The sequence below is a fragment of the Nothobranchius furzeri genome, chromosome 7, assembly GCF_043380555.1.
Source record: "Nothobranchius furzeri strain GRZ-AD chromosome 7, NfurGRZ-RIMD1, whole genome shotgun sequence".
NCBI classification, from domain to species: domain Eukaryota; kingdom Metazoa; phylum Chordata; class Actinopteri; order Cyprinodontiformes; family Nothobranchiidae; genus Nothobranchius; species Nothobranchius furzeri.
This window is the reverse complement of record NC_091747.1, coordinates 47,745,743-47,770,381: the sequence shown is the minus strand read 5'-3', so window position 1 is coordinate 47,770,381 and position 24,639 is coordinate 47,745,743. Positions and strand designations below refer to the sequence as shown.

The 24,639-nt window shown below is 43.9% G+C and overlaps 1 protein-coding gene across 3 annotated transcripts in view; it reads left to right on the top strand.

Moving 5' to 3' along the window:
- rbm33a (RNA binding motif protein 33a) overlaps positions 1-24,086 on the top strand; it is a 49,318-nt gene extending 25,232 nt beyond the window's left edge. For 2 of the 3 annotated variants that reach the window (XM_015954623.3, XM_015954622.3), the window contains exons 11-19: positions 14,168-14,297; positions 14,693-15,063; positions 15,376-15,624; positions 15,751-16,053; positions 16,190-16,930; positions 22,434-22,610; positions 23,167-23,352; positions 23,627-23,715; positions 23,840-24,086. In XM_015954623.3, coding sequence (XP_015810109.3) covers positions 14,168-14,297; positions 14,693-15,063; positions 15,376-15,624; positions 15,751-16,053; positions 16,190-16,930; positions 22,434-22,610; positions 23,167-23,352; positions 23,627-23,715; positions 23,840-23,888 — 2,295 coding nt within the window. In that variant the 3' untranslated portion in view covers positions 23,889-24,086. The remainder of the gene's footprint in view (positions 1-14,167; positions 14,298-14,692; positions 15,064-15,375; positions 15,625-15,750; positions 16,054-16,189; positions 16,931-22,433; positions 22,611-23,166; positions 23,353-23,626; positions 23,716-23,839) is intronic. The other variant, XM_015954625.3, reaches the window with a different exon arrangement.
- Positions 24,087-24,639: the final 553 nt, after the last annotated feature.

Genomic DNA, 24,639 nt, shown 5'->3' with positions numbered 1-24,639 from the left:
TTAGCAGCTCTCCATGGATGGGCTGGAGCTTGGACTATCCGGGTTTGCGCGTAATGGAATTGTGAATACAGGATAAACTGCCAATTTTGTGTCCCGAAGGCACAGAAACGTTTACTGATTGGTATCTGAATTAGCGAAACGTGGTGGTGGAAGGATGCGACTGGAGCAAACCTATTTCTTATTTTCTTCGGCCTATATTTTTAGGTTTTCAGTGAATAAACACTCACAAAACAAATAAATAAATCCAATGAATAACAGAAATGTGGGGAAACTTGCTCTCTATGCCTTAAGTAGCTCCGTCTTTTTACATAATCACACCCTGGCATCAGGTGGGGCCGGGACTGACTGACATCTTTCTGGAAAGTGCATTTTATATGGATTTATGCAAATTGGCTATCACAAAATAGCTCCGTGCAATTGCATTCATGCGAATGCACAAATGAGCCTGGCTGTTTCTCGGGTGACGGTCTTAATCAAACCCTGTATTTTATATTTACCTCCTTTTCAGCCTTCAACATCAACGCTGCACGTTTCTTGTTCCCTGAAGTCCACGGTCGTGTTAGATATTGACAGCGAAGTAGCAAGAAACTGTTTGGGCTCTTATCGGATAGCGGAGCGCGTAATGGGAATGGTACGCAGACACCAGCATAGTGTAGGATTCCCCAGCTGTCAATCACATTTACACCGTTGTTGCCAAGGACACGATTTGAAATGCAGGTGACATACCAGCCAGCAAGTTTCCATTTATCAGTGGGCACCTGATTACTCCTGATTATCATACATTATCATCCCATCAAATTTAATTGTTTAAAGGCTTGGCTAATGGGGGGTCATAGCCTCCAGTATTGCTGCATTAAATCTTTACTGGTGGAGACTGGTTTTGAAATATTAATCTTAGCACCAATTAAAGCCATTATTAAGAATATTTATTCTGTTCACATGGGCTTTTTTTAGACACAAATATCAGCTTGTGCTTTTTGTTGTTCTGTTTCCAAATCAATCTCATGACAATAATTGATCCACTCAACAAAACAAGAAAAACTGACCACATATCTTTTTAGATTTTAAGGGATATTGTCTAAAACCTCTTTATAAAACGTTTGTTTACTCAGCAGTGCTTAAATCAGTTACTACAATATAGCAATAAGCAGGGATGCACCGATGTGAAAAGTTAGGCCAATATCGATATCCGATATTTAAATCAATGTTCTGTCCGATAACTGACATTTACCGATATTCCATTAAGTAGGAAAATAACAATACACTGAAATATCGCAATTTTTGTGTTCAGATATTGAATCGATGGAAAAAAACTGTGTATAGATTTTTTATTGAGGATTTACATGCGAAAATTTACTTTATTTCTTTTGTGTTCAGCAGTTCAAAATCTGACTGCTAGATGGCAGCAGTTTTTACCTCCTTCATTCTGACCAGATCTGGTGATAACACTGGATGTGTTCTACAAGAGTTATCCAATGAAGCTCAGTCTAATAAATTGCAAAAATTGTCTCACAAATATCGCAATATATCGCATCCTCTCTCTTGTAACGAAATGCATATTGTATCGCCGGATTCTTGGCAATACACATCCCTAAATATAAGAAGTTTCTGTCTCTTGAGAAACTCTTGAGAAACTCTTTCTCCAATATAAAGATCACTGTTATGGCCGATAACCGATGTTTGCTGATACCAATATACTGACATTAACGCTTCTGAAATCAGCAGATTTTCTATAGGATGAAAATTATTGAAGCTGAATTGACATTATTGTGTACACACACCACACACATTTACGCTTCTGAGATTATTTCATTCACTGTTCACATGACTAAACTATTACACATCACCCCTCTAGCCCTCTGAAACAGGTAAACAAATGGAGACGAGATGGAAAAAATATTGCTTGTTAATATCGGCCCAGTTTTATTTATCGAACCGATATCGATATATTGAAAAATTACTAACATCGGTTGATACCTATATTGATGCCGATATATTGTCCATCCCAAAAAAATATCAGTTGTTAATATCAGCCCAATTTTACTTATTGGACCGATACAGATATGTTAAAAAATGACTAACATCTGCCGATATTGATGCCAATATCCCTGAAAAATTATCTAATTTAACCCCATGATGACCTGCTGATTGGTAATCTTGGTTTCCCGTCACTAGTGACCAGTTCACTGAAACAGGAAACATGACATCCTGAGTTAAAGCCAGAAACAAATAAGCAAAACAAATCTCCCTTCTACCCTGTTTTCTGATAATTATTAGTTGAAAGCTTTTTTTATTTCTTTAAATCAGTTATTGTTTATTTTAATAACTGCTTGTCATTTAATTTTATCGAGGTGATTCAACTATAGAACAAAAATATAGGATGGCAGTGCTTCTGTTGTTACAGCTGAACAGTCAAACAGAGTGACTTTCCCATTACATCCAAAATTTACCTTTGTTTGTATTGAGGAAGTGGGACTTCACACTTAATGCTGCAGCCAACCACTGGGGGGTGCTAGTTTTGTTTTTGTTTCAACTGCACTACATTCCTGAGTCAAGTTATTGTGAGTTAAGGAGAATATTAACAGTCTGGCTTTGAATAGAAGCATGTAAAAAAAAACATGTAGACTTTTTTTGTGCAAATCTTCTCTCCAAGTGACTTAAATATGACATCAATATGTAATATGTCCCTTTTAATATATTCCTGTTGTGTAACGTCAGTAATGATGGCAGCAGTTTGAGATGTCACAACTCACTCACTCACACGATTAGTGTGAGGATATGCTGGCATCACCCTGGTTGTTAAAGTGACAGAGAAAATGACTTAAAAACTCTTCTAAATATATAAAATAAACCTGTCAGTAGAAGATGTTTCCATGCTTTTATTGCTTGTTTATATCCATAGCAGTGCAGCAGATGAGCCTAAGAAAAAAGAGAAGCTGAGAAATTAAATAAAGATGCAGCAGAGTGCAGCTGGTCACACAACGGAAGAACAAGCTGTGATTCACAAAGCGGCAATTTACCAACACCCACTTTCCCTCAGTGTGCTCTACAATCGCACGTTTGGATCACTGTTCAGATGGATGGTTTACAGCCAGCTGTGTCCTCGGCTTCCATCTGATTAGATTAATATCTGGTTGGCTTTTTTAGCAAAACAAATACACTTTGGACATGACATGTTGATTCTATAACACTTATTTTACTATGATGCAGTTGCAAAAAACACCAATGTGTGTTGCATCTTTGCCCCAAGAATTAGACATCAAAGCAGCAATCCAGAGTTTTCCCTCTCTCAGGATTTATGTATGATTTGTTAGAAATCCACAAAAATGATAGTCTTCCCCTATACTTTAATATAATTTTGTCAAAACCTTAATTTTGTCTTTGCAAAGCCTGCCCCTGTCCCATAGAGCCCCATGTAATTTGAATTGAGTGCTGCTCGGCATTAGCCAATAGTGTTAGAGATCCGCCTACATGCAGATGTCAATCACAGAGTGTGCGTGCGTTTGAGTTAATCTTACCAAAAAAATTATGTATACTGACGAGAAACGGTAGCGGAGCGATCCATGCCCCACCCCCGCTCTCCCAGACGAAGAACAACAGCGGAGCGATCTGTGCGCTATGCAACCCCCCGCCTCGCATGGGGCGGCCCTCCAGGCTTATCAAGTTTTCAGGGGAAAATCTCTATTAGGTTTTTTTTAACATAGAACAAAAAATGCATCATCATAAAAATTCTGTTACAATCTCGAAAAACCAAAAGAACTTTAATGGCAAGAAATGTCTTCAGACAAGTTTGTCAGTTTAATTCAACCCTCCCACTGTCTTAATGGGTGACCCCACGAGGAAAGTTGACGATTGAGCAGGACTGATGGTTTATCCCTTGAGGTCCACGTGGCAGGGGTGAGGTGGTGCTCACTCCTTCCCTGGTTTTACCAGCTTTGAGTTAACTGCCTTTGAACTGTGTTCTTCACCTCCCGTTCTCTGTGCCTTGCTGTACCGTCCTCCCAAATACAGCAAAGACTTTATAACCCAGTTTTCTGATATTTTATCTTATTTGTTCACACTATGACCGTGTTCTTTAGGTGATTTTAATATTCATGTTTGCTGCCCTGAGAAGCCTCTTGTGGGAGAATTTTTAAATGTTATTGACTCTTTTGGCCTGGCCCAGTTGGTTAATATGCCAACACATGAACGCTCTCATATTTTGGACTTGGTTCTCACTCATGGCTTGAAGATCACTGACCTGTTTGTTGATGCTGTCCATATTTCAGATCATTTCCCGGTTTTGTTTCGCCTTCATAGATCCAATGCCTCTTTAATTAATTTAATGCCTGCTCGCAGAGCCCGATCTTTTACTCCATCTACTGCAACAGAATTCTGTACTTTATTCACTGATCTTGTTTCCACTTTGCCGGTGTTTTCCAGCACTGATGATTTGTTGCACTTTTTTCAAACTTCCTGCCTTACTGTGCTAGATCAGGTAGCCCCTATGAGAACTAGACACTCTAAAGTTCGGTCGGATCCCTGGATCAATGCAACTACCAGATCTGTCAGGCGTGAGTGCAGAAGACCCGAGCGTAGATGGAAAAAGGATAAGCTCCAGATTTCCTACCAAATAATGATACATACCTGGGCTCGTTACCAGAAAGTAGTTAGAGATGCCCGTAATAAATTCTTTTCAAATATCATTACTGCATCCTTTGGCAACCAGCGTGTCCTGTATCAGACCCTCAATGCTGTTCTTTCAGCCAGTGACCACCACTCTCTTACTACCTCGGATGCTCAATGCACTCAATTTATGAAATTTTTTTCTTGGAAAAATTGCTAGCATCCGGGCTCAGATTTGTTCTCCCTATGTCACTAGTTGTCCGGAACCCATTCTGCAACGGTCTCTTGATAACTTTGACTTACTTTCTTTGTCCTCTCTTGAGAACCTCTTGTCTGCCTTGAAGCCTTCAGGTTCTCCTGTTGACCCTGTCCCTCCACACCTCCTTAAAGAGCCATATTCTGTCACTGGCCCCCTTATGCTGAGCATTATTAACAACAGCTTATCCACTGGTGTTGTTCCCCGTGCTTTTAAACATGCAGTAGTTCAACCCGTTCTGAAGAAGCCTGGCCTTGACACCTCTGTTATGAGTAATTTTCGCCCGATCTCCAAGATTCCATTTCTATCAAAACTACTAGAGCGTGCTGTTTTTAACCAAATTATTTCTTATCTTGATGATCATGGTTTAATGGATCCCTTCCAGTCAGGCTTCCGATTCCTCCATAGCACTGAGTCAGCTCTTCTTCGTGTTTTTAATGACATTTTATTAACCCTTGACTCTGGTTCTAATGTATTGCTGGTTTTGTTGGATCTATCGGCTGCTTTCGACACGGTTGATCACGCTATTCTGCTGACTCGGCTGAACCAGCTGGTCGGCATTCAGGGGACTGCCTTAGATTGGTTTAGGTCCTACTTCTGTGACTGCAGCTTTAATGTTATGATGGGTAGTGCTGCCTCCCCCTTTGCAGCTTTGACTTGAGGTGTTCCTCAGGGTTCTATTCTTGGACCCCTTTTATTTAATTTATATATTTTGCCCCTGGGTGACATTTTTAAAAAACACCACATTGACTACCATTTATATGCAGACGATTGCCAATTATATGCATCTGTGAAGCCTAATGACTCCTTATAGCCCCTTGTTGAATGCTGGAATGATGTGAAGAGCTGGCTGTCAGAAAACTTTCTTTTGCTGAACAACGCCAAGACAGAGGCCATCATTTTCAGCCCTAAGACTTCTCAAAGTCCCCAACTGACCCTTCCTCATCACAAGTGGGTTGAAAACCCGTGTCACAAACTTAGGGGTTGTGATGGATGCTAAACTAAAAATGGACATTCATGTCAACCAGGTAGTTAAGACCTGTTTTTACCACCTGAGGCGTCTCTCTAAAGTTAAGCCCATTTTAAAAAGGCGTCATCTCCATTCAGTTGTCCATGCATTTATTACTTCCCATCTCGACTATTCTAATTCAGTGCTCTTTGGTATCTCCTCCTCCGCTCTCGCTCAACTTCAGTTTGTGCAGAACGCATCAGCTCGTTTCTTGACTGGCACCAGGCAGCGAGAACACATCACCCTGGTTTTAGCAAATCTCCATTGGCTCCCCATCCATCTCTGGATATAGTTTAAGATCCTGGTTTTTGTATTTAAATCCCTCAATAACTTAGCACCTGGCTACTTGTCTGAGCTCATTCACCCTGATGTCCCTACAAGATCCCTCCGATCAGCCGACCAGCACCTCCTACATGTCCCTAGTTCCCGCTGTAAATCCCGCGGGGAGCGCGCCTTTTCGGTTTGTGCACCGAAGCTCTGGAACCACTTGCCCCTCCTGATCAGACTCTCTTCCTCCAGGGTTTCTGCAGGGCATTAAAAAGCATTAAAAGTCATTAAATGAAATTTTCTAAAATTAAGGCCTTAAATGGCATTAAAAAGCATTAAATTAGATTGTCAGTGGCATTAAATTTTTTCAAGAAATATTCTTAAATAATTTTAATTTTTTTGTCTTCATTGTGATTTGTTGTGAAATTGTATGAAACGTATGTTTGAGTCAACACGCTGGCAGAACCATTTCGATTATTACTTCTGTTCCAACCGGTTTCTTGTTGAATTGTCGTAAAACCGGATGTTCGACAAGAAGCTGGATCGTGAGGAGTAAACGTTTGGAAAATGGGTAAATGCAAATTCCAGCAAAAGTGGTTGGAAAACGATAAATTCAAGGTATGGCTGCAGCCCGTTAATGGTCAAGATGGAGAAGGATTTTGTACTGTTTGTAAAAAAAAAAAATTAAAGTTAAAGTTCCATTAGTTGTCACACACACTGATGTGTGTGCGAAATTTGTTCCCCGCATTTGACCCATCCCCTGGGGGAGCGGTGAGCTGCAGACACGGCCGCGCTCGGGAACCATTTGGTGGTTTAACCCCCCAATCCAACCCCTTAATGCTGAGTGTCAAGCAGGGAGGCGTTGGCTCCCATTTTTTCAAAGTCTGGTATGACCCGACCAGGAATCGAACCCTAATCTCCCAGTCTCAGGGCGGACACTCTACCACTAGGCCACTGAGCTGGTTGTATTAAACTTGGTACAATGGGTGTGAACGCTGTGAAATCGCACATGCAGTCGGACAACCACAAAGCAGCCGTAAAAGGCAGACAGCAGCTAACCGTGACTAGTTACTTTTCTGTAACTAGCAACGCAACATCTTCTGCAACTACCACGACCACAAAAAGCAGCACAACTGCAGCTGCGAACCCTGCCGTCGGAACATCAAGCACGCTTCAAAAATTGTTTGGATCGCCTGCGGTGCTTCAGGCAGAGGTGCTCTGGTGTCTGTACACTGCCGTGCAGCACCACTCCTATGCATCCAATGAAGGTGTTTCGGAGTTGTTCCAGGCAATGTTTTCGGATTCTGAAATGGCTAAATCTTTCACCTGTGGAAAGGACAAGACAAGCTACGTTTTAAAGTTTGGACTCGCCCCACATATAAAAAAAGAACTGATTTCTGCAGCTACCAACGCTGGACCATTTATGCTGATGTTTGATGAAAGCTTCATCCTGTCCACAAAAAATAAACAACTAGACGTCCATATTCGATTTTGGGAGGCTGGTGCTGTCCAGTCACGTTATCTTGGATCTCAGTTTATGGGACATTCAAAGGCTAAAGATTTGCTGCACCATTTCAAAGTGAGTATATTTGTACTTTTTGTTTATGAAGTGGTATTCCAATGAATTAAAGAGACAAGATGTGTTCATTTTGTTGAGGTTTTTTGCTTTTAGATAGTTTTAATAAGCTTATTTTGAAATTACTATAAGCACATTTCAAATCTAACATGTTGGTGTTGGTGTTTTCAGGTTTTCTTTTTCATATCAAATAATAAAATTTATTTTATTGTATTCATAGGATTGTGTGTGTCTGCTAGACATGAAGAACCTCCTTTCCATCAGTATGGATGTGCCAAATGTGAACTTGAAGTTTTTAAATGATTTCCAGCAAGAGCATGCTGAACTACATGGAGGCCGCCAATTAATTAATGTTGGAAGCTGTGGACCGCACACTCTGCACAATTCATTCAAGACTGGCTTCTCTACAGTGGGGTAAAAAGTATTTAGTCAGCCACCGATTGTGCAAGTTCTCCCACTTAAAATGATGACAGAGGTCAGTAATTTACATCATAGGTACACTTCAACTGTGAGAGACGGACTGTGAAAAAAAAAATCCATGAATTCACATGGCAGGATTTTTAAAGAATTTATTTGTAATTCAGGGTGGAAAATAAGTATTTGGTCAATAACAAAAATTCAACTCAATACTTTGTAACACAACCTTTGTTGGCAATAACAGAGGTCAAATGATTACTATAGGTCTTTACCAGGTTTGCACACACAGTAGCTGGTATTTTGGCCCATTCCTCCATGCAGATCTTCTCGAGAGCAGTGATGTTTTGGGGCTGTCGCCGAGCAACACGGACTTTCATCTCCCTCCACAGATTTTCTATGGGGTTGAGGTCTGGAGACTGGCTAGGCCACTCCAGGACTTTCAAATGCTTCTTACGGAGCCACTCCTTTGTTGCCCGGGCGGTGTGTTTGGGATCATTGTCGTGTTGGAAGACCCAGCCACGTTTCATCTTCAAAGCTCTCACTGATGGAAGGAGGTTTTGGCTCAGAATCTCACGATACATGGCCCCATTCATTCTGTCCTCAACACGGATCAGTCGTCCTGTCCCATTAGCAGAAAAACAGCCCCAAAGCATGATGTTCCCACCCCCATGCTTCACAGTAGGTATGGTGTTCTTGGGATGCAACTCAGTATTCTTCTTCCTCCAAACAAGACGAGTTGAGTTTATACCAAAAAGTTCTACTTTGGTTTCATCTGACCACATGACATTCTCCCAATCCTCTGCTGTATCATCCATGTGCTCTCTGGAAAACTTTAGATGGGCCTGGACATGCACTGGCTTCAGCAGCGGAACACGTCTGGCACTGCAGGATTTGATTCCCTGCCGTTGTAGTGTGTTACTGATGGTGACCTTTGTTACTGTGGTCCCAGCTCTCTGCAGGTCATTCACCAGGTCCCCCCGTGTGGTTCTGGGATTCTTGCTCACCGTTCTCATGATCATTTTGACCCCACGGGATGAGATCTTCCGTGGAGCCCCAGATCGAGGGAGATTATCAGTGGTCTTGTATGTCTTCCATTTTCTGATAATTGCTCCCACAGTTGATTTTTTCACACCAAGCTGCTTGCCTATTGTAGATTCACTCTTCCCAGTCTGGTGCAGGTCTACAATTCTTTTCCTGGTGTCCTTCGATTGCTCTTTGGTCTTGGCCATAGTGGAGTTTGGAGTCTAACTGTTTGAGGCTGTGGACAGGTGGCTTTTATACAGATAATGAGTTCAAACAGGTGCCATTAATACAGGTAACGAGTGGAGGACAGAAAAGCTTCTTAAAGAAGACGTTACAGGTCTGTGAGAGCCAGAGATTTTCCTTGTTTGAAGTGACCAAATACTTATTTTCCACCCTGATTTACAAATAAATTCTTTAAAAATCCTGCCATGTGAATTCATGGATTTTTTTTCACATTCTGTCTCTCACAGTTGAAGTGTACCTATGATGTAAATTACTGACCTCTGTCATCATTTTAAGTGGGAGAACTTGCACAATCGGTGGCTGATTAAATACTTTTTAGCCCCACTGTACATGCTATTGAGAAACTGTTAAGAGCAACTTTCTTTTTCACAATGTCCCTGCAAGAAGAGAAGATTTTACAAAACTTACAGGCTCATCTCTTTTTCCACTCCCATTCTGTGGACACAAATGGGTGGAAAATCTTCCTGTTGGAGAGAGAGCTATTGAAGTATGGCCAAAACTTAAAGAGAGTATGTTAAAGAGAGAGGGTGCCAGGCGTGGACTTAAGAGAAAAGCATTGGAAGATGAGCTAGAACAGCTGAAAAAGAAAAAGGAGATATTAAGGGTGGTGTGTGTCAGCCTTCAGAAAGATGCTGATCAACTAGCTGAACAGGCAGAAAACAAACTGAGCACGCTCATGGCTCAAATGATAACAAAATCTAATACTCTAAGGAAGAGATACAGGGACAAATGCAGTGAACTGACAGATGTTGAGTCAGAGCTGGAATCAAAAACTAGTGAGCTAAGGCACATGCATTAATCCTGTTGTGTGTGAAAAAAATGCTGTAGCATGTTCAATAACATGTAACATTCCATGCAACTATGTATTTACTATGTTCCAGGCATACATTTTTTTGTTGTTTATCTCAGGGTACATTATAATACAATGAGTTCTCAGAGGATTTTTTTATGTACATATATTTCCGTGGATTCTCACGTGTGTTTGTTTATGGCATTAAAAAGGTTAAAAATGGCATTAAAATGGCATTAAAAAGCATTAAATTTGTTGTGCTGATTTCTGCAGAAACCCTGTCCTCTCTTTCCGTTTTTAAGTCTAGTTTAAAAACTCACTTTTATTCGTTGGCTTTTAATTCAGTCTAACTTATTCTCTTTCTCCTTTTCTTTTCGAGTTGGATTACTCGATTTTAATGGTTTTAGTTTTTATTTTTGATTGTTTTTATTGTGTGTTTTTGTTCAGCACTTTGGCCGGCTCTCATGCCGTTTTTAAATGTGCTATACAAATAAACTTGGTATGGTATGGTGTGACATTTATGTCTGACCGTGTAACGTGAGAACAATTGTAAAACGGTGTGTTTTTGCTCGGTTGGCCGACTAGAGGCGTTGCTTCTAGCCGTAGTCACAGAAGTAAGAGAAGTAAAGTGCAATATATTTTCTCTGCCTCTAGATGGTGACCTCTGACAAAAAAACTCCAAATTTCTGCTTAATTATCTCGTCTGAAATAAGACAACATGATGGCCAGTCAGGGTATAAAACATTTACTCTTATAGTTTAAAACCACACATTAATTATTCTTGTCCGGGGATTGGACCGCCAAGGCTCCCGCCTTGGTCTGCCACCCGATTCGCATTGCACCGGACCCTTCATGTTCCTCCTGCGGGTGGTGGGTCCACAGTTGGACGAGCCCATGTATCCGGTTTGGGCTGGGCCCGGCCGGGCCCCATGGGCGAAAGCCCGGCCACCAGGCGCTCGCTCACGGGCCCCAACCCCAGGCCTGGCTCCAGGGTGGGACCCCGGTAACCCTCCGGGCCGGGTACTCCGACTCTTCGTTTTAACCGCCATGAAAGATCCTTCGAACCGTTCTTTGTCTCACCCTTCACCTAAGACCAATTTGTCATGGGAGACCCTACCAGGGGCACTAAGTGCCCCAGACAACATAGCTCCTAGGATCATTAGGGCACTCAAACTCCTCCACCACGATAAGGTGACGGTTCAAGGAGGAGCAACTCGCTCACACTGTTTACAGTGGGGATGGGGAGCTGCTGACGTCAACTGAGGCTATAGTCGGACGGTGGAAGGAATACTTTGAGGAGCTCCTCAATCCCACCAATGCGCATTCCGAGGAGGAACCAGAGCTGGGAGGCCTGGGGATGGACTGTCCGATCTCGGGGGCAGAAGTTGCTGAGGTAGTCAAACAACTACACAGCGGCGGAGCCCCGGGGGCGGATGAGGTTCGTCCTGGGTATCTCAAGGCTATGGATGTTGTAGGGCTGTCATGGTTGACACGTCTCTACAACATTGCGTGGTCATCGGGGGCAGTTCCTAGGGAGTGGCAGACCGGGGTGGTGGTCCCCATCTTTAAGAAGGGTGACCTGAGGGTGTGTCCCAACTATAGGGGGATCACACTCCTCAGCCTCCCTGGAAAGGTCTACTCCAAGGTACTGGAGAGGAGGGTCCGATCGATAGTTGAATCTCAGATAGAGGAGGAGCAATGTGGTTTTCGTCCTGGCCGTGGAACTGTGGACCAGCTCTATACCCTTGCAAGGGTGATGGAGGGGGCATGGGAGTTTGCCCAACCAATCCACATGTGCTTTGTGGATTTGGAGAAGGCTTATGACCGTGTCCCCAGGGGCACCCTGTGGGGGACGCTCCAGGAGTATGGGGTGGGTGGCTTTCTGTTAAGGGCCATTCAGTCCCTTTACCAGAGGAGCGTGAGTTTGGTCCGCATAGCCGGTAGTAAGTCGGACCTGTTCCCAGTGAGGGTTGGACTCTGCCAGGGCTGCCCTTTGTCACCGGTTCTGTTCATAACCTTTATGGACAGAATTTCTAGACGCAGCCGTGGTGTGGAGTGTGTCGAGTTTGGTGGCAGGAGAATCTCGTCTCTGCTTTTTGCGGATGATGTGGTCCTCCTAGCTTCATCCAGCTCTGACCTTCAGCTCTTGCTGGGTAGGTTCGCGGCCGAATGTGAAGCGGCTGGGATGAGGATCAGCACCTCCAAATCTGAGACCATGGTTCTCGACCGGAAAAGGGTGGCTTGCCACCTCCGGGTCGGGGGAGAGGTCCTACCTCAAGTGGAGGAGTTTAAGTATCTCGGGGTCTTGTTCACGAGTGAGGGTAGGAGGGATCGGGAGATCGACAGGCGGATTGGTTCGGCGTCTGCAGTGATGCGGACGCTGAGCCGATCTGTCGTGGTGAAGAGGGAGCTGAGCCAGAAAGCCAGGCTCTCGATTTACCGATCGATCTACGTTCCAATCCTCACCTATGGTCATGAGCTTTGGGTAATGACCGAAAGAACGAGATTGCGGATACAAGCGGCCGAAATGAGTTTCCTCCGTAGGGTGGCCGGGCTCAGCCTTAGAGATAGGGTGAGGAGCTCGGACATTCGGGAGGGACTCGGAGTAGAACCGCTGCTCCTCCGGATCGAAAGGAGCCAGTTGAGGTGGTTTGGGCATCTGGTCAGGATGCCTCCTGGACGCCTCCCCGGGGAGGTGTTTCGGGCATGTCCTGCCGGCAGAAGGCCCCCGGGTCGACCCAGGACACGTTGGAGAGGTTACATCTCCAATCTGGTCCGGGAACGCCTTGGGGTCCTGCCGGAGGAGCTGGTGGACAAGGCCGGGGAGAGGACGGCCTGGAGCTCCCTAGTTGGGATGCTGCCCCGCGACCCGGACCCGGATAAGCGGAGGAAGACGACGACGACGACAACATTAATTATTCATTTAGCAAAAATATTACACAGTTCAATGCTTCCTCGCAGTGAAAAACCGGTGTTATCTTTTAACTGCAATTCTCAAATCGTTGATGGCTAAGACATCAACACAAAACCAAGAGACAAAACATCTTTTTAACTGAAGTTGCCATGATTCATTAAGTACTTTAACATTTGGCCCGTATGCATTTCAGCTTTGAGCTGCACCGGAATCGGTTAAATATTGAGCATTCCTGACGCTGTTTTATCAGGGATTAGAAGTGAGAGGATGAGCTGTGGTATTTGAGAGGTATTATATGGACACCAGAGCCCTCATTGTGTAAACCTGGCTGCCTGACCTTTTAGAAAAGGCACGATTGTGCCCCCTTTGTTATCCCCCCGTCTTTCTAAGCCCCTTTGATTAACTTTATGTTAAGCAAGTTTTGGGACTCTTGGCCTTGCTTTCTAACACCTCTCCTCTCTAAATACCTCCACGCAGCGGTGGAATAAAGATGGATTAGGCCTTGATACCATCTTAAGTAATTTACAATAAGCTTGAAGGAGGCAAGCTGCCCATTTGTGTAAGTGCCACGTGTTGAATAGCAGGTTAATTTTTCAACAGAGGTGGATGTTTAAAAGAATAAAGGAGGCGGTTATGAGGGGGATTCAAATTCCAAGGAGGGATTAAACAGTTGTTATCTAGTTTTCTTGGGTAAATTGATTGGGAGTAGAGTGTACGCCGTGAGTAGAAAGCTGTCAAACATAAGAAGTAGTGAAACAAAGATGAGGGCACCTATTCCCTCCTGAAATTCCCGCTCCTTGTTAGAAGCTGGCTTTAGGATTTATCAATAGAGCCTCGAGTAACATTAATGCAGGTTTGTTCAAGAATTCATGCTGAAGGGTTCCTTTGATATTGGCATACATATTGATGTTTACCACTCAGGATTCTACATTTGTGTAATGACCCCAGCGCTTCAATTACAAGCACCCTCCACCACCGATCTCCATTTTCTATTAGTTGAATTTGTTTTTGATTATTGGGTTTCCAGGATGGCAGATAATTTATGAGTTTTGCTTTATTTATCTCAGGGAATGGGAGAGTTCCAGCAGCACATGCCAGGTAATTTTGGTCCGCCCCAGCGGCCCCCTCATTTCATGGAGCCCTTGAAGACCCAGCCACCTCAAGGCCCCAGGGACAGAGAGCCCCAGTTTATGGGAGGTGAGTCTCACACCCAGACCTTGATGAGTGTTCCAGAGCCCTCTTAGCATATTTAACCCCATTCATCACCTCTAGCGCCATACCTAGAGGGTATGCTGCCAGCCCTCTGGTGCTGCAGTGTTGGCAGAACTCATGTTAAATGCATGTAGGTATATGTATACATCTGAATGAACCTTGGAAAAGAAGCATTAAAAATACGTATTTATGACTTTTCATTCACATAGTTAATGCAGACATGATAAAATGACCTGATTGTTGATAGAGCTGTTTGGTTTTTTCCTGCTGTAATTCCACACATCTGGAGAGGGGATTATCGATACTGATATTGGCTCTCGAGTAAACAAACAAATTGACATCTCTTGTTTTTTATAATGGTCTTCCTTGTGTGGACACAGATCGTGGAGATGCAGCACGGTTTCCAGCGCAGCACATGTTTGATCACCAGGTCCCCGGCTCTTTGAACAACAGCAACAGCCTCCACCAGCAGCAGCAGCAGCAGCTGCCTGGGCAGGGCCACTTGGGCTTCGGCCCGCCAGCGCCGCCCTTCAACCAGCCCAACCAGGGTCCACTAGGGCTGTTTCAGAGAGAACCCCCAAGACCCAACCTCCCTCCCCACCAAGGTCACCAGGGGATGATGAACTTGAATCAACAAGGTGGCCCCCCTAACCAGCCCAGGCCTTTCATGGGCCCTCGTCAGCCCTTCGGCCAGCAAGGAAACCTTTTCCCCCCACCACAAGTTCAATTTGGGATGCAGGTACGACTGAGAGTAAGTGATTTTAATGACTAATTCATGTCGAAGTGTTTGTGATGCTGTTTTTCTGCTTCTGCTCCGTTTGTCTCTCGGGTTTTTTTTTTTTTTTGCTAAAAATGGTTTTTTGATGTGACTAGTTGTCATATTCAGAGCATGTGAAGTTTTGATGAAACAGGGGCATAGACGAGAGCGCCCCCTAGCGTTTGAATCCCAATTTTATTATTACACTGGGATGCCTATTAAAAGGTTAATCCACCAGAGTTCACCCAATATAAATCTGTAAATTAGGTTCACTTGATAATTGTTCCTTTTTACTCTACGTTTCAGGGTTTGATGCACGCCCCCCCTGTTCCCCAGCTCCCACATCATGACACAATGTCTCCCCTTCCCTTGCACCAGCAGCAACACCACCACAGGCAAGACTTACCCCGTCAGCAACAGATCAATCTCGGCGAGTCTCGCCCCATGACACACCACGGCCAGAATCTATTCCACCAACAGCACGGCAGCCCCAGGCAGATGACTCCCCGCCCTCAGAACCCCCAACAGCGCAACATGTCAAACAGGCAGCGAATGGTAAGAGATTAACATATTTGACTTATCTGTTTTCTGTATTTCTCTTGATGCTGTTCTGTCATGGAACTGGATCTGACCACGTAAATAAAGTCTGAGTTCATTGTTTACGTCTTATTCTGGCTCCAGAACACACCTATTTCCAAGCAAATGCAGCAGCGCAATAGCAACCTGCGGGAGCTCCCCGTAGCACCTGCTAACACAAACATGAACAACACCCGCCCCACCCCAACCCCCGCCTCCCAAGCTGCCAACATCAGGCCCGTTGCCAGGGCAACGTTGGGGACGCGTCCGGGGCAGAATGCGCAGCCGACGTCTGGCGGCGGCAGAGGAAGAGGCCAAGCTCCAAACACATTTTCTCAACATGGAGGGGCGGGCAGGACAGTGGTTACTATGGAAACCCTGAGCTCACCATCCCAGTCCGAACCACAGGTCAGCAGTTGGTTCTATCAGATAAAAAAATCTATTATCCTTACAAAAGATAAATAATAAAGTGAATGATTACGTTTAACCATTATGTAGTAAAAACAGGTAATAATCCTGGATTTTTATGTATTTTGTGCCACAGGACCCCGATGAAGATGAGGAGACGCGGCAGTATCGTCTGAAGATTGAGGAGCAGAAGCGTCTGAGGGAGGAGATCCTCAGAAAGAAGGAGTTGCGGCGGCAGATGCAAGCAGGAGTCAGAAAGAAGGAGCTTCTGGAAAGACTTAATTCTCAAACAAACACACCAAATCAAGGCCCTGCTCCTACACAGACTCAGCCTTTACAATTTAATCAGCACAGACCACACCCCATACAGCCACAGCAACAACAGCCGCTACTGCCGCAACCGCCGCCGCTGTCGGAACAAACACGTCCTCAGCTGCAAGCACAGCACCAGAGACCGGCCCCTCAGAGGATGCCACAGATGCTAAACTACACACTGAGGCATCTGAATCAAGACAATGCCCTGCCTCCTAGTGGAACCGCTCAGACCCCTGCACCTCGTTCCAATGTCAAGTCACGCCTGCAGATGGTTAAAGGCTTCACACAGGAGCAGCAAAGCCCCGGTGTCGCACCTGAACAGCAGTGGAAGGATCCCCAGCAGCAGCAGCAGAGGAACAATTCTGTTCTGATTGTAAACAGACTCAATGCTCCAGCTGAGGCTGTTCAAGTCGCTCAGAACGCATCAAGGACTCAAGGCCCAGGTCAGACTCAAGGGCCAAGGCCTGCGGCTAAAAGAACCGTAATGCAACGAGTCAGCATTTCTGGAGTGGAAAGCCAGCAGGTGCCACAAAAAGTCAGAGTTGTCAAACTTTCAGGCATGGTGAGCATATAGTTTCATTTTTAAATCCTTTTGTCCTCGTCTTTGGCATTCATTTAATCCTTTACCGTACTGTGGTCTCCCACAGGGGCGACCACATGGCTTAAAACGGAAATGCCATCGATGGTTCTCCCTGTCTTATGTTGTATTCTCGTTGATGTCTAACCTATGAGAATGACACAGTGATGTCTGTGTCATTTTGGCAAAATTGATCTGTTAAGTTTCTTCTTTTAAGCGGTGGGAACTGATATTTAAAGAATGTCTTTACATACGTTTGTAGCACAGAAAGGCTGGAGGCATCACAGAGGGCAGTGTGACATTTACCGTATAGTTGAGGACACCTCGTCTCCACTCTTAAAGGTTGATGTCCTCTTTTCAGGACATTCTCCTAAAGACACATCACTCACCATCTCTAAGACCACAGTTTTAAACTGATATTGGTTTTTTTTTTTTGGAGGGAAATATGTAATTCTACAGCATTTGCCTCCATCTTAGTGTTTAGAGTTTGTATTATGAGAGATTTTGTTACTAAAACATAATTTTACATCCGTCGCAGTAGTAATGGCAATGCAATAGGATAATCTCATCCTGGTAATGATCACAGTATGATGGATTTTCTGTAAATTGACTGAATAGTACTACTACTTTTTTCATTTAAAGGTGGGGTAGGAAATGTTTTTCTAGAATATACTGCTAGAAATGCACTTTGCACACAGATGGCAACCGTTAAATTGTTTTGTCAACAAAAGAAATCATTGTAATCGCAGCTGAAACCTAAAATTCTGCAACAGCCTCCTCCAATCATTGTGGACGTCCTGTTCTGCAAGATATGGTAAAGGATGTTTCTGAATTTCAGGAAATAACCGCCCTCTCCACGTTTTGAAAAAATGCACCTGAGGGACAACACCCAATTATCCTCGTGCACGCTCTGTTTACAAGTAGCTGCTGGCCTTGCAGCACTTCTTCTGGCAGTAATCTGACATGAATTTTTCCAAATAGCACGCTAACTTTAGCTTACCCTTCCAGCAGAAAACCGGCGATGGAGGTGTCTGTGAGGAGCCCAGCCTTCATTGAAAAGAGTCTCCTAAAAACACTGGTCTTATTTCTCACTTTGGAAGTCTTTCTCTTCTTTTCATGGACTGAAAACGGCGAGGAATGAAGGCGTATCGCTCTACACATAAACAGAATGCAGAATAGCAGGAAGTGAAAACTAGGAACAGCACGCACGACGGCCTTGCGTGAAAAACTTCACCAGAACAATTGACAGTTAATGCGCACCAATGGTTCAGATGATCCACCTGGAAGAAAAAGATCCTCCACAATACCTTTAATGATTGGATCCTGATCCATCTGGCAAACTGCCCTTCGGCCGGCCCTTTCCCATGTGCACATACCCCTCTTTTAGCCCGAGTGGCGTATTTTTTATTTGAAGCAGCTGATCAGGATGCAAACCCAGAGATGGGCCAGCTACATTAGCTAGCATTTATGGGTGTTATGTTAGGATTCATTGTGAAATGTGATGAAGTAAAAGTTGCTATGGGAATGACAGATAACATCTATATGTCAACATATTCCTCAACGTAGTCTCTTGTGGGGGTGGGAGTTAGTACGTTTTTATCAGTATTATGCCTTTGTCGATTCTGTCTATCAGTCCAATTCCTTATCACTTCACGAGTACACAGTCTCCTGCATTAAAACTGTCTATTAATTAATGATAAATAATCGATTGCACCTGGTGTCATTGGAAATTATCTTTCCAAATGTTCCCTTTTATGCTCTTTGTGAAGGCAGTCATCTTCTAGTAGTGTTGCTGTAGCTTATGCAAACTAAACAAAATCCCACCACAGGTCTGGAGTCTGCTAGTGTGGCGGTGTGTGTTTATAAGGCCAATGACACTAACATGATAGGCTGCATTAGATGATTAGTTACCTGCAGTATTAACATAGAAATTCACTAGTCCGGAGCGGGTCACACACACAACATTCATCTTAAGCTGTTGTATATGTTGTGTGTAAATGCTTTAGCGTATTCGTAGTGTTTTCTCCCTTTGGTATCTACTTTGCAAGTATTGCAAGTTGCCCTTTTGGCAATCCCTCTAGGATTAATAATTGAATTTCCCTCTAGGATTATTAAAGTATTTTTGAATTAGAATTTTAATTGAATCCTTTCTCGTAAAGTGTAACCAAACTTTCGAGCACTTGTGCCGCTTAGTCGCCATGTTTCTTGCTTAGTAAATCCGTAATCTATGCAATGTGCATGGTGACATCATTCATGCCAACTGGAACCGATTTCTAGTGGGAACTGGTTCTCAACAAGAACTGGTTTGTGATCCCCACCCTTAGTCTAGTCTGTTGTTTAGGAATAAATTCCGTGATTGGTTTAGTTTGGTCCTTCTGTTTGAGGCTCCCAGTCTGCCATCCCGTTATTACATCCTGAGTCCGTCCAGTGGTTTATGAGAAATTTTCCAACAAACTCAGCAAAACCATCACATTCTCTTTAAAGCAGAAATCCCAAAAATATTCTTAGAGGGCGAAATGTAGAGGTGGAAAAAATGTGTCACACTTTTTAGATTACGGCTGGAAGCAATGCCCTTTCGTTCATGGCAGAGCGGGTTGTCCAGTAATTGGAAGGTTGCAGGTTTGATTCTGGCCCCAACCAGAGAATGCTGCTGTTGTGTACTTGGGCAAGACTCTTAACCCACCTTGCCTACTGGTGGTGGTTAGAGGGTCCGGTGGCGCCCTGGGGCAGCTGTGGCTACATCGTAGCTCATCACCAGCGTGTGAATGACTGATTGTGTTGTGAACCACCATGGGGAATTGTAGAATCCTAAGAAGGCGCTAAACAAATACAGGCCACATACCGTGGACTAGCACTGCACAATATATCGAAAAATTATCGTCATCGCGATAACAGGACGTGCGATAGGCCCATCGCAAAGCACGCCAAAAATGGCGATAAATGTTTGGTTCAACATTTCCATCCGTGTCATACATCAACTTTTTGTAAACCAGCTCTGTTTTTTACGCAGAAGTATTATTTGACCAATCAAATGTAGGCCTTTTGATATGCAGCCAATCAGATGGGTCCGTTCATGTAATACGCCCGCCCCCCACGTAGACCCTTAGGATGGAAAGCAACACTCGAACTGAGTTAGCGGCACCGTTCCCTTGTTCGCTATGCTGGCTCAGAGCAACGAACGCACTTTGTGCTGAGGTTTCTGGAATCAGCGCTGCTTTCAAATGTGAACGTGATTCCGCTCGGTGTCGTTAATCATTTTTACCGGGCTGACTCCCAACACGTCCCGGTGAACCAACCCACCTTCATGTCGCTAGTGTTCCACCGGGTGGTGATGTTAGCCCCAGGCTCCGGTTAGCTTCCAGATAAAAGGCTACAGCACTCTCCTCCCACTCCCACCCTGCTAAAGAGGGCCTGGAAAAGTTCCCCCACACATCAAAGTGATTTTTCATTTATGAGCTTTTATAACCTTGTTATTCAGGATAGTTGATTTGCTGCTGCACATAAACTGTCAGTCAGAAGCTCTGCTAGCCAGTTATCTTAAGAGGAGCTAGTTCAATGTGTTAGCTTGTTATCAGAATCATAGTTGCAGTTTCATCATCTGAGCTGCTTTTTAAGATCTAGGTAAACTTGTTCAATTTCGGGTTAAAAACAAACATTTTCACATATTTTCCATGTAGTTTTTTTGCCAGTTCCTCTTCTGAAAGGTAAACAATTGTTTTTCCCTCAAAAAATCTTAATATTTTCCTAGTTTGGCCCAGCACAGATCACTTCCCAATTACAGCAACAGCCTTATATCAAAACCACATAAGTGGAGAAAATGCTCAGTAGCAATGAGAGAATTTGCTGTTGCATTTAAGTGATGTTAACTATTATTTAACATTTAAACTTATTTTCAGATTTTTTTATTTATTCTAAAAACCCTGGTAAGGGATATTTTTCTGTGTTTGGAGCATCAGAAAAAGTTTTATGGTGGTGGTGATGTTTTAAAGTCACTGAGAAACTGCATGCATGCAGTTTGTTGTTTTGCTGCTAATACAGTAGCAGGTGCAGCTGCATACTTTTGCAATAAAAATGTTATGTTGTAATGGAATTCATGCATTAGTTTGTGTTTGCTTTGAGCCCAGAGCAGACATCACACGCCAGACGACATCAACACTGTATACTTTAGTATTTGTTCATTTATCGTGAGTAATATCGATATCGCAATATTAAGCACTGTTATCGAATATCGCAGATTTTCCTAATAACGTGCAGCCCTACCGTGGACACACACCTCTAGCCAACAAACAGAGCTAAAACACATTTGTTTATGTGTATAAAAAAAATCCCATCTCATCCTTGGCGTTTGGTCCCATCCTTCCAAGCTCGGGTCCTCTATCTGCATTATATCACAGTGTCGTGTAAGACTATCACTTTTACCGATTTCAAAAAAATCATACATCCTTCCTGAAAAGGGGAAAACTCCAGATTGCTACTTCAGGACCAGTTTCTCCAGGAAAGTCCGGAGAAAAACACCACTGCTGGCTCTTTCCTACTCTCATGCTCTTAATTGGACATTAATCTTTATTGAAAACCCACAAAGATGTGCGTGTTAAACATTAATACCAAAAAGACGCATTAAGCTGCTTTCCATCTCAGAGGATCAAGCTGCTGTAGCAAAACTGGCGACTGGCTGAAGATGAAGATCACTAGGTGTCAGTGTGTTAATGGAAACCCGTGTGGAACGATCCGATTTCCTGCATCTTGGAACGACGAGAGGAAGTGGGATGGAAATAGCTGGGGCTAATAATCGGAGTGAGAAGAAGATTCTTGCACATTGTTCTGCTGTCAACAACTAGCGCGCAACAGTGTCATCTCTCATTTTTTTTCTTTTCCTCTCTGTCATCCTTCACTTGCTGTTTCTATCAACCCATCGCTCAGATACAAGGCAACAAAGGACGCTCTTGTAATTAATCTTTCATAATACCTGCGTAAGAAAGTTGCCACTTTTGAGGGATTTGGATTTGAATAGCTTAGGCACGTAGATAAGAAGCAAATTATATTTTCATCAGGGGTAATACAAAGAAGTGCACAGCACAAAGGGGGTTTGGGGGGATGGGATACACATCGAGCTGCTGTCGTTTCAGTGTAATGCAGCTTAGCATTTGATGGGCTCAATCAGGAGCTGTGATTTCTATAGGAGGGATTAATCCATTTACTCTCAGCTGGGGACAGGTCAGATAGCGCCGCTTTTCTTCCCACATATTGATCTGTCACATCTTTCTGCAGAGTCGGAGAAAAGACGACCTTCAATTCCTCCCCGCGTGTCAACAGAGCAGAGCTGTGACTTTATTTGATAATGAGACCATCACCTTGTTTGGTTGATCTGTTCTCCGCAGACCGCCTGATTGAAATCCGCTCTCTTGTGAAAACTTCACCTTCATGTGAAGTTTATGATGAACGCTGTCGTTTTGAGATGCTAATTTGGTGGCGTTTTGTCATTAACCAGAGTGGAGCGGGGCCTGAGGCGACCAGCAGCCCAGTGCAGCAGCAGAGTTCCTGGCAAGCATCTCCGCTCAACCAGAGCGTCCAAAGGAAGGTGACCATGATGGGACAGCAGCAGCAGGGACCAGGCGGAGCACCGCAGGCTAGCCGCGGGGGCAGGGGCAATGCACAGCAAAGCAGGGTATGTCATGAAGCAACCAACGCCAACAATCTTTTCACCTAAAACGCATTTATTAATAGAGAGCGCTTCGTTGAAACTCGGCTGAAAAAGAAGCCAAAAGCGTCTGGTTGGGTAGATGTACCAATCAGGCGTTGGTTACAGGGAAAGAGAACGGCGAACATTTGGAGGAACAACACAACAGGGCTTCACAGGGTCCCCCTGGCCTCTCAGCACGCGTGTCACCGCCAGGCTCTTGTCACGGGCTCCATACTCGCTGATGCTGACAACGTACGCCAGCCACCGCTACACCTGCATGAATGCTCTGCCTTTACGCACACACACACACACACACAAAATCATATCCCTGTCACTACCACTCCTCCCCCATCTACCTCTGCAGCTGGGAAAAAGCGCCTCTCTCTCTCTATCGTATGAAGATATGCTGTGTGGCGTGCATCGCCCTGTAGGAAGATGATGAGTCAATCGTGATAAAGTCTGAGAAACGTGGGAGAAAATGGTTTTGAATGCACGTTTTCTGGAGTGTTTCATATCAATATCTCCCTCGGCGCGGGCGCAGGTTGTCGTTACGGGTCGAGGCCAAGGAAGAGGAGGTGGTCAGATGGGTCGGGGTCATCCGGTGTCAGTCCAACAGAACCTGAGAGGAGCAAAAACCCCTCGCTGTACCGTCTCCATCGAGGGCCTCTCCACGTCTACCAGTGAGATTCAGCTGAAGAACCTCCTCAAGTCCATCGGCCCCATTGAGGTTGGTGCCAAACTCATTTAACCCACATCAACGTTGTTCTTTTTGTCTGTCTTCTCCAGCACGCCTGGCACTTGTTTAAATATTCAACTTTTCATATTTAATACTCATTCCTTCAGCTAAAATCTTAGTATTTTATTTGAACCTACTAGTGTAGAATCATTAAATCTTCATGTGTGTGATACCACAGCGCCCTCTGTTGAGCTAATTTGGACGTTGGGTTAAAAAAAGTGGACTTGCTATTTTCAAGTCGTCTGTCTGTCTCTGTCCTCTGCAGATGTTCAAAATGATGCCCCAGCAGAGGAAAGCTGTCGCCACGTTCTCCAACCCCCAACATGCAGCTGATTTCCAATCGAGCTTCAATCGGTAATCAACACTCTCCCCTTTTCATTCATGTACCCAGGACAGTTAGACGAACGCAGAGTTCCACATTTTGATCCTGCCGATGTTAAACTGTGTCTCAGACGTAATTATGACCATTGCTACACAGGCACATGATTGATTTGTCCCACATTGAGGTGTCTCTGATTGACGGATGAGGAGGACAGCACACGGGATCCTTCAACACCTGCACGTTGTCGTCGTCGTCCTAATGTGGACAAACTAAAAGACAAAGACAGTTCCTCTGAGTGTGCATGTGTGTAACGATACAAACCACGTGACTAGATGGGACATAACAGACACTGGATGCTGATGTGGTTCCTTTTGTTTTCCTTTTCATCCTAAGTGGACACTTTGATTAGAGCCTGTCACAGGATAATGGTTGCTTCCCTCGGCACCGACTTATTTATAATAGATCAAAAGGAACACTTGTTCAGAAATCACTACAGTAGTGTTTATTTTTATTATGGTTTGTAGTTTGGATGCAGAGTTGTTCCTGCAGATTCTCCTGTCTCGCTGTAGGTGGCAGTATTTAATCACTTTTGGTCCTTTTGTTGCTTTTTTTAATCCAGTGGCACCACCTAGTGGACATGTCGGGAACAGTCAGACAGAGCAGGAGGATTTCACATAGTTTAGGTAGTTTATAAATATTTTTTTGGTTTATTTTGGTTAAAAGTTTAAATAATGGCTCCTTTTCTGTTGTTCTTAGTAGAAGATCAGCAGCTCTTTTAACTTTTGACTGGAGCACTCAGAGTAAACCTTCAGGCCGTTTTTAGTTCCTCGTTTGGTTATGTAAACATGAACTTTATGTTTCCATTTCATATGCGATACAGATTTATTTTTTGGTTTAAAGCAAATTTGGAAATCAGATCATTTTTTTCCTGTAACTTATTATTTTTTATTATTTTT